General features: G+C 45.0%; 1 protein-coding gene across 1 annotated transcript in view; it reads right to left on the reverse strand.

Annotated features, from left to right (window-relative positions):
* Positions 1 to 10,355, reverse strand: part of FLI1 (Fli-1 proto-oncogene, ETS transcription factor) — a 133,058-nt gene that overhangs the window by 110,791 nt on the left and 11,912 nt on the right. The window contains exons 2-3 of the mRNA XM_007947224.2: positions 6,052 to 6,206; positions 1,697 to 1,900 (exon numbers count right to left, since the gene is read on the reverse strand). Of these exons, the coding sequence (XP_007945415.2) occupies positions 1,697 to 1,900; positions 6,052 to 6,206 (359 nt within the window). The remainder of the gene's footprint in view (positions 1 to 1,696; positions 1,901 to 6,051; positions 6,207 to 10,355) is intronic.

A 10,355-nucleotide genomic window follows, 5' to 3' on the forward strand; every position in this document is an offset into this window, starting at 1 on the left:
CCACACACACACACACGTAATGTGGTACACTGTTGCAGAACAAGGAGTATTACAAAGCTGGTGAATTAAAGGCCCACTGAGAAATAAAAAGCAAATAAGGAACTAATTAACACAGAGTCAACAAGATAAGGAAAGTGGGTGGCATCACAGGCACCATCAGAGGATCTCAGCTTTTGAAAGGGCCTTATCATCTAGCTACTCCAGGTAGTGAAAATGGCTAACACGCCTGGATGATAACTAAAGCATTGGAAGTTTAAGTCTACCCAGAGGCACCTTGGAAGAAAATCCTGGAGATCTACTTCTGAAAAATCAGCCACTGGAAACCCTATGAATCACTTCTACTCTAACATACACAGGGTTGCCATGAGTCAGAATTGACTCAATGACAACTGGTTTGGTGAAACCATCTGAACATCTTCCCACCCAGTACCTCCAGCAAGATTCCCAGCAGCCTTAGGCATTAACAGCACACACTCACTGTACCCTGAGGCTGCCCAACCTATCCTCAGACAGAACTGACTGGTAGAAAGATCCTGCATAAAGTAAGCCTAAATCTGCTTTCCTGTAGCTTCAATTCCCTGATCCTATAACCATCTTTTCATGCAACAGGGAAACCCTTCAAATATTGAGAATAGCACTGATATTCTACCTGGCCTGGATTTCTGATGAAGGTTAAGCTGAGGTTATCAATGAGCCTATAAGAATTCTGTTTCTATTCTTAGTGTACATTTTATATCAAAGGACAAAATTGATAGAATCTTGGTGCTAGGGAACCCTTATATTGGATAAATCCTTTGGACAACTGCTTTCTTTCATAAGCCCTCTCTCTCCAAAGCTCCCTTAGCTTCCAGTAGATTCTAATACTTCTGTTGCTTCTGCTATGATCCTTGTTTAACAAGGAAGTGTATAGGTAGTAATGGCAGGAGCAGTCATGTAAAGGTGGGGTTAGGGAGTACTATAATCAGATAAACCCTTGACTACTAGCTGAGAGGTTGGTAGTTTGAACCCACCCAGAGGCACTTTGGAAGACAGGCCTGGTGATCTGCTTCCAAAAAGTTACAGCCTTGAAAACCCTATGGAGCAGTTTGACTCTGCATGCTTGGGGACACCAAAAGTTGGAATCAACTGGATAGCAACTAGCAGCAACAACAACAGAGAGTGTCAGAGTGAAACAGGGTAAGAGGAAGTTAATATGGAAGTTTTCAAAACCTTAAATCCTAAATCCCTGAATCTAGAGTTTTCTGTATTTCTGTAGGAACTTTAAATAATTGCTAAGGAAAATACCAATTAGGGTATCCACCTATGTATAATTATAGGGCAAAGTGCTTTCTGGAAAGGGGAAGAGACTGCCCTTCTCATGGGAAGAGTGAGACTCATAGCTTTCTACTTTCTCTCCATTCTTTATTTTCCTTTCCTCCCCTCTCTGCAGAGGACACTTGATACTGCAGGCTTGGGCCTGCCCCTGGCAGGGTCTATAGGACTCAATTTTATAGGGCCCAAGCCTGCCTCTCCCTCAGCAACCGTCCAACATAAACTGATAGCAGGGAATTGATTTCCTCTCCCTGGGTTAGCTCCATGGGAAACCAGTCTTTGTCTTGATGAACCAGACCTGCCAAAGCACTGTTGGAGCTTGGCCTCTGAACCTGGGTTCCTACTCTGGGCACTGAAGCTGTCCCAAAGCATACAGCAAACTTACTTTCCCTGAGGTAACTGAGATGTGACAACAGCACTTCGGTGTTGTAAAGGGAAGTGGCGCGGAGGAAGTCCTCTTTGTTCATCTTGCACAGTTCCTTGCCGTCCATGTTCTGGAAAAAGGAGGTGTCGATCTCCATCAAGCCATATTCCTTTATCGCCCATTCCAGCCACTGCCGTACATGTTCCTGTGTCCACAGCGTGGGGTCTGCAGAGGACAGGGGCCTGGTTAGCAAGGGCAACTAATGCCACCTTTTTGAAGCTTTTAGGATATTTAAATCCCCAAATATGAGAAATAGTGTCAGATATAGAAAACTTTTGTGCCCTTGAGTGAGCATAACTAACTTGAGAACTAAGGTCATTTCATTTTAGCTTCCTCATGATTCCTCAGCTAGGTGTGTGTCTGTGGTAGGGGAAGGGGGGCCTCTTGGAGTCTTCCAGTCAGTAGAGCCCTTCTATCTTACCATTTACCACAGCCTGGAAGGCATCCCTTCACTTGGCAACCAATTATTTATTAGTGAATCCAATAAGTACTTCAAACACACTTATCATAGAAAGAAAATATATGGCCCTTACCCTCAGAAAACACCTATTACTTGAAACATTCAGAACACAGAGTAAGAAAGTCCATCATTAAGCAACAATGTTGTGCTGGTAGTTCAAGGAGTCATAGGAGGAGCAGAATAGCATGAATTTGGAGAGTCAAATTGGACTCAATTTGGAGGTAAGACTTGACACTTTAATGTATGTTGTCAGCTTTTTGACCCAGTTTCCACCAGACCTGCGTTATTTGGCATGTTTGTTTGGCAGGAATACCTGTGCTACCTCTCAACCAAGCCACCATGTCTGTGACCTTGGCAAGCATGGGAATTAGGTTCTGGTGATTAGGGAGTGAACATATGGAAATAAGTAAGGTTTTGTTGTGTCTCTCACAACTGTGGCTTGGCTGCCAGAGGTAAGTTCCCTAGCCCTTTGATGCAGAGCTTATACTGACTTGCCCTGTTGGCCTGGATGCTGCATTTTACCTTGTGTTTTATAAGACTCTGGGTGGCAGAGCTGACTGTGCTTTTGCAAAGTGACCAGCACTGGCCCATGCGTGAGTACTGCTATATGCACTGGACATAGAGAATCTGTCAAAAGATGATGGTCTAGGAGAGGAGAATTTGGGGTCTCAGGCTGCTAGTATGCTGGAACATCATACCAACAACCTAGTACCCTGTACTAGTAAGAGGCCAAATTTTGGTGCTTACTATGTACCAACTGTGTTTGAGTCCTATTTTTACTTACCAAGAAAATCCTGCAAAGTGAGTTTCGTTGCCCCAATTTTGAGATGGAAATTAGAGTCTTCAAAGGTTAAGTTGCTTGCCCAAAGCCCCACAGCTGGTAAGTGCCTGAGCTGTTATCCCAACCAAAGTCTTCACAGGACTTCACTTGGTTGGAGAGATAGGTATCCCCCCAGGCACCCCACATCTTGCCTTCACGCTATCCTGCCTTCTCACCTGTGAGTTATTCTGCTGTTATGCCAAAAACTAGAGCTCCTTATAAAGCTTCATTGTTCAAGTATGCATCCTTCTTTTTCTCAAATAAATTTCTCGGTTTGTTTTATTCATTCTCTTTTCCTCTCCAGAAGCACTTAGGAATAGGCAGGGAACATTGGTAAATGGAAATAATTTTGCAGCCAGTTCAGAATGCTTAAGGAATGTCCTGGGGGGAGTTGGTTTATGCAGCATATTCTCTCATTTGATCTCCTTCATGTCTCCTAATTCCTCACTTGTACTATTCAAGGTCTCACATTCAATTTTACACTATATATTTTATTTATTTTGTTATTTCCTCCCTTGCTTGGGGTTCTATCACAATATTATTTCTCTCTCTCTCTACAGCACAATGAATTATAAATCTTCCACTCTGGATCATGCTAAACTCTTCCAAATGTATTTCCTGGATGATTTAGACCTCATTTCTTTCCATCTGAACGTGGAGCTGGAGATTAACTAGGGTGCTCATTTATACTTGTCTTAAAATCCCACCATAAATTCAATCAGTTGCTTCACAAATGTTTTATGGCCCTGATTTGTGGCCTTACACAAATGAGCCTTTCCCTCATGTCCAGGAGGCTGACCTGGAGGAAGCCAAAATGTCTGAGGATAAAGTTTAGAGATTTAGCCAGAGGTATAATAATTAAGTAAATTCATAGCCAGTGAATTCATGATGTGGAAGTGCTTTAAAAATGGTTTGATATGAATTTATGTTATTTTCATGATTGCACTGTGGCTAACTTGCTCCACTGAAGATGGACATTTTTCTGTTCCTTTTGAAAGGATTCCAACACCAGTCTGAAATTGGAGTATAGACCAAGCTTCCTGGCTACTTCTACTACTTTCCCCTGACCCCTCCCCAAAGTGAACTACCTAACAGTGGGTTCTGAGACAATCTCGGATCACCTAACTCTTCCATCCCTGAAGGTGTCAGTCCCATGCTGGTAGCTATTTGGCTGAAGCAAGAGACTTTAATATCAAATGAGTAAAGGCCTGATGAGGCTTGACTTTGCTTTGGGGAGCATAAGGATGCTTCCTCCAACCATGTCAGTTTTAATACGATTTCATTGTCAGCCTTCTTTACATGAGAAGGGAGAAGATGCTGCTTTCTCTTGGACCTTATCAGTACCAGTTGCTGTTGAGTCAACCCCAACTCATAGTGACCCCATGTGTGTCAGAGTAGAACTGTGCTCCAGAGGGTTTTCAGTGCTGAGTTTTGGAAGCTGATGGCCAGACCTCTCTTCCAAGATGCCTGGATGAACCCAAATCAGCAACCATTTGGTTAGCAGCCAAGTGTGTTAACCGTTTTCACCACGTAGGGACTCCTGGGATAAACATGACTAACTACTCCCTTGAGGGAGTTGGGAGATCAAACACTAAATGATACAAGTACTATAAAGTATATAAAGCCATTTACATGGTGCTTGGGACCTAGGAAATATTCAATTAATGGTAACTATTTCTCTTCTTCCTTTGGTAAGTTACCTGCCTGTGGAAGAAATAACTTAAAAATGCTTTATAAGCAGTTTGTAAGTCCTATCCAAAGCAAATCTGTTACTGTTGAGTCTATTTCAACTCATAGAAACACTACAGAGTAGAAGTGCCCCATAGGGTTTCAAGGGCTGTAATCTTTAAGGAAGCAGACTGCCACAGCTTTTTCCCATGGTGCAGCTGGTGGGTTCAAACCACCGACCTTTTGTGGCACCCAAGCACTTAATCACTGTGCCACCAGGACTCCCTTTAAGTCTTATAGGGCACAGAAAATTAATATCAGCTCCCCCATCTCCTGTGTCACTTCTCCCCACACCTTCCTCTTCCCTGCCATGTTTAATTTGGCCTAGAACACGTGGCTGTGCCTGTAGTCCTAGGGGGTGGTTAGACTCAGACTCCCATTGACAAACACTAAGCGGCTAGGAAGGAGAGGCCCATTACACAATCATGCCTTCTAGACCTTCAGACAGATTCCTTTGGACTACCTCAAAGAGCTGTCTAATTCTCTCCTTTCAGACATAGCTGCATTTGTACTTTTCCAAATGGAAGGGGTTTTTGTCTTTTTGGTAAAGTTATTTTGGTAAGATTCACTTTAATCCTTGCCCTGTGATTCACTTCCCTTAAGATTTGGAAGTTCTGGCTCCTTCTACCTGGCACAAATTATACATGTTTCAGCTTTTAAAATCCCTTTTTGACCAGGCAGCTGAGCTTAGCCAAGGCAGAGTGTCTAGCCAATGGACTACAGGACTGAACAATGATTTTTTTTTTTTTGGTAACAAACAGCCCCAATAGCTAGGAAAAATGGGCTATTTTTACATACTGACATAACTCATTGCACACAAGTTAAGGTGCTCCATTTGTTAAATATAGTTATTCCTATTTTAAAACTGAAAGAGCTGGCTGTAATTTTGGAAAGGTGGCACCCTGCAGATGCCAGGAAGTCTACGCCTGATGGGCAGGACAGCCTTCTGTAGCTACCTCCTCCTTACAGGCAAGGACAATTATGTCTGGGGATTCATGGGACTCTTGGGTTCAGGCAGCCTTGCTTCTGCTCTCTTTGAAGATTTAGTTCCTTTGGTACAAGGCCAGTGGTGTGGCATCTGTGAAGGGATCTGCTTGAGGGTGGAACTTCAAGAATCAGCACACCAGGGTTTTGGTGACATTGGGATGCATCTTAGAGGGCAGTTAGGGAGTAAGGGAGGAAGTACAACCTTCCTAATTTTGTGTTTCTATAGAGAATAGGGGGCACGGTTTAAATGCCCTCTGGGCAGGCCTACCCTTCCACTACTAACCCCAAAGAGGGAGGAGGTGAAGGCCAGCCAGGCAGTACCTGCGGGGACGATGACTCTCCGCTCATTGGTGGTCATGTTGGGAGGAGGGGGGCCATTCTTCTCGTCCATGTAGGTATTGTAGTTCATGGGATTGGACTCGCCTCCACCAACAAGCTTGCTGCATTTGCTAACACTGCAGTCCACCGGAGACTCCCTGGAAGTGAGAGGAGACAAAGCCCAATGGAAAGTCATCGAGGAGACTGCTATCTACCTGGCATGGGAGCAGTTCACCAGCAGACTTAGCACTGCAGGCCAAGCACACTCAGGGCACTGTCAAGCCACTTGCCAGCTTCCTCTGGTGGAATGAGGATGGTGATAATAATGATGCCTTGTTTCTATCCTCCATTATGCCACCAGTTTTTTTTTTTTTTTAAATCCCAACCCAGTCCAATAATTATGTACTTAAACACTTTTACTATCTCCTTCCTGCCCTTATAATTACATCTGAACTTTTCAAGATGGTACTGAAGTCCTCCCACCTGATGGCAGCCTCATTACCAGGTCTCCTAGGCTCCATGGCATTTGTATTGTTTTTTGTCCCCAGATGCACCTTCTCTCCACTCAACTCACCGTTTGCTCCTGCCTTCATCAAAGGATTTGTCCTGCCATGATAGTTTGTCAGGTGCGCTTCCCTGTGATAGATTGTAAGTTTCCTGAGATTGTGTCCTTGCTTTCATTTTTTAACCTCCACTACATTTCATATGGCCTTATATAGTAGAAATGTTTTCTGAATGAATACTTCTAATATACACATAGAATTTTAACACCTTTTCGTACACTGTTCTGAATCGTCTCGATGGCAGTAAATTGATTTTTTTATACACTGTTCTATTTAAACTTCTTAGTAACCTTCTAAGATCAGTATGGCAATGGTTGCTATGTCCTTCTTATGGCTAAGGAAACTGAGGTTATCTGAGTGGCCCATGGTCACATAGACATACACACAAATGGTGGAGCAGGACTCAGGCCTTCAGGGATTTAGACTTCTCTTTCAAAACGCAGGTGCAAAAAATGCTGATTGGTACATGTAGGAGGAATGGAATCCAGGAACTTCACCCTGAGAGAGAAGTTGTGGCCCTTGTAGCACTTTGCAACTCTGATGACCAAGATCACAAGGGAAATGACATGGAAGTGCACAAGGGACAGAGCAAATCACCCAACCTAGTCTCTAACCACACAAGCCTAATCACAAACCTAGACACAGTTGCCATTGAGTCAGCTCTGACTCACAGCAACCCCACATATGTCAGAGCAGAACTGTGCTCCAAAGAGTTTTCAATAGTTGGTTTTGTGAAATGAGATCTCCAGGCCTTTCTTCTCAGGCACCTCTGAATGAATTTGAACCTCTGATCTTTTGGTTAGCAGCTGACCATTGTGACCATTTGTACCATCCATGAACTCCCAAACCCCATCACCACTTGATACCCTGCACCATCAGTGCAGCAAGGCTGCTCAGTAGCTTCACCTCAGCACCAGTGACATCCCACCTGTGGCCCCCAATGTTCAGAAATGGACAAGGCACCCACATTCCTCTGGTCTAGAGTCACATGCCCTCCCGGCATACCCAGGGCAAAGCTGTATCCTTCATGCCCAGCTCCCACTCAGGTGGCACCAGGACCCAAGTGGAAAACTGTTGGACAGACAAGGTGAGGCTGCAGCTGTAGTTACAGCAAGCAGAAGACATCAGTCGTAGCACTCTGGGAAGAAGCCAGTTCTTTTAAGAGCTCTCAACCAGGCATTCAAGCCCAAGAAGTTCAGATAAGGTTCATACTAAAGCCTTCCAGAGAGCCTCTCTGGACTTTGCAAAGGCCCGGCTATTGCCCTTGTCACTGCTGTGGGTGGAATGCACCACCATGAGGCCTTGCAGAGCAGGATGTGCCAGCTGGTGCCCTCCCATGCTGCCATGCCATGGAGGCAGTGCCACAGCAGGGAGCATGGTAGACAGAAGAGCAGTCACTACCAGGCAGAAAGGAGAATACCTCGGGCTTCCTGAGACATCACAGGGGCAGGGAGACCGAGCATATTCAATAAAGAAAATTAAATGAATTTGTTTCTTAATCTGAAAGGAAAAAAATATTGAAGATCACTTATCATAGCTGGGAGATAAATGCTCCACTGAGATATTAGAAGTCAGACGGTAATTTTTTCCTGATGTCTTACAGAGAGAAGCATGGGCTGAAAATGAAAATAAGATGTATAACTTACACATGTTAGAATTTAAGGTTTTACTATTCGCCTACTGTTTTTCCAGGCAGAGAACCAAGAACCAGCCGTCAGAGTCCCAGATTGTTGAAGGTTTAATGTCCCCATGGCAGTCAGAGGAGAGGCAGTAGCACATCAGGGCTTTTCACCAGAGTTTGGCCTTTTGGCTTCTGCTGTTAAAGGACTTGGCCTGAGATGAAGCAGCCCCAGAAAGGCCCTGGTGCCTGACTCTGAGTGGAGTGCTGCCCTGGACTTGCCGGGCCCCACCCCACAGCTAACCGCACACGTGCACACGCACATACACACATTCATACAGACACATACTATGCACACACCACACAAACACACCCACACATGCACACAAACCTGCACTATACACAACAGTGCATACACACACACTCACACACTTGCACTTCATGAATGAACAGACACACTACACAGATATAAACACAGAAACATGTCATTCACATGCACACACATGTGTACACACACCATGCCATCTGGCATCCTTTTCCAGAATACTTATCAGTTGTGAGACAACCCAAGTGTAGCAGAAGTTTAGAGGATTAAGTCAACCTGCAACTAAGAGAGCAACTTTCCATTGGGATGGGGAACACTTTGGAAGAGGCTGGAGCTGACATAGTAAACATGTTGGAAGATGCAGGACTCTGAGAATAGACAAATGCCAGCAGGTGATGGAACAGGAGCTGTGCACCCCACAGGCTCTCTCTTTGAGGGACAAGGGGAGACGATTTCTTGTTATCCTCTGAGCTTGACTTACTTTTCCATCTCAGAGGGCTCAAGGGGTTTCTGAGTTAAACACTGACCACTTGCCACACAGAGGTGAGAAGTCAGATTCTCAGGAACTACCTAAGTTAAGTGACTATGGGTTATAGTAGTGTGAGGAAGGTTCTGGGGGTAGGGGCAGTCCTTGTTGCCAGGAGTAGAGAAAAATAAGATGAAATTTAGGTAAAACCTGCCTGATACGTGACTTGGTAAGGAGAGACCCATAAGCACGATGGGACTGAGAGGGTGGCCCCTACTCAGGCTTTTACTATAATCCCATAGAATTCTCGTCTTTCTGCTCCCCTCCTCTCTACTTCCTCCAGCACCCGTGTACACACCTGCTCCCCATCTGACAAGGTGGCCTGTCTGGCTGTCCACCTGTCTGGGGCTTCTCCTCTGGAACAAGGATCGATCTGTGCTTAGCAGAGAATTCTCTGCTAGATCTCCAAAGCGAGGCCCTTAGGAAGAAGCCTGGACATGTACACTTTCCTGGGCCAGCCCTCCTATGACTGCTCAGAAAAAGACAGAAGGAAAGTCATACCTGTGCCACAGGCCTGCTGCAGCTCCCTCCATGTTCCCAGCTCTCAGACTCTGCACCTACACCAGACCCAGACGGCAGGAACCTCACTTGCAGCCATTGGGCTGAACGGCTACTGTGAAGGGTGGGCACAGGTGAACAGAGCATAAAGGCTGCTCTTTAATGAGGCAGCTGGCGCCTGTAAAGAGGGTTGCTGAAAACAAGAGGGGGAGGAGGGAGCACGGGCTGAGGGGAAGAGGTTTTGTCATTCAGCTTGCCTATGCTGCTTGCTCATTTGTATTGAGACTTGCACTTAAAGCTAGCATGGGATTGGGGCCCATGGGCAGCTGATAGCACTAGGACAGGTGACAAGAGGGCCTGGGGTACCACAATGGAGCAGGGAGGAGGTGGTGGCTCAGAGACTACAACTCGGAGCATCTCCATCTCAGAGTGACAGAAGGCAATGGTATGGGAGGTCACAGAAAAAGTGGCATGGGCCCTACAGCCCTTTCCTCAATTGCAGACATTTGTCTTCACCACTGGATATCAGCTCTTCTAGCCCGACCAGTTCTACTTTTGTGTGTTCAGTGAACATGGTTTAAAAAGACTGCTAGTTGATAACACAATTCATAAACAAAACGAGCTCAGCACAGAAAATAATATGGAACAAAGAAACCAGGGACACCAGGAAAAAATACAGAACAAAATGACAGCAACAAATTCAAACTTATCAATAATCACCCTGAATGTTAATGGATTAAATGCACCACTCAAGAGACGGAGAGTTGCAGATTGGAT

Source organism: Orycteropus afer, unplaced genomic scaffold (genome assembly GCF_000298275.1).
Source record: "Orycteropus afer afer isolate SDZICR_OR568_19922 unplaced genomic scaffold, OryAfe1.0 scaffold00178, whole genome shotgun sequence".
NCBI lineage: Eukaryota > Metazoa > Chordata > Mammalia > Tubulidentata > Orycteropodidae > Orycteropus > Orycteropus afer.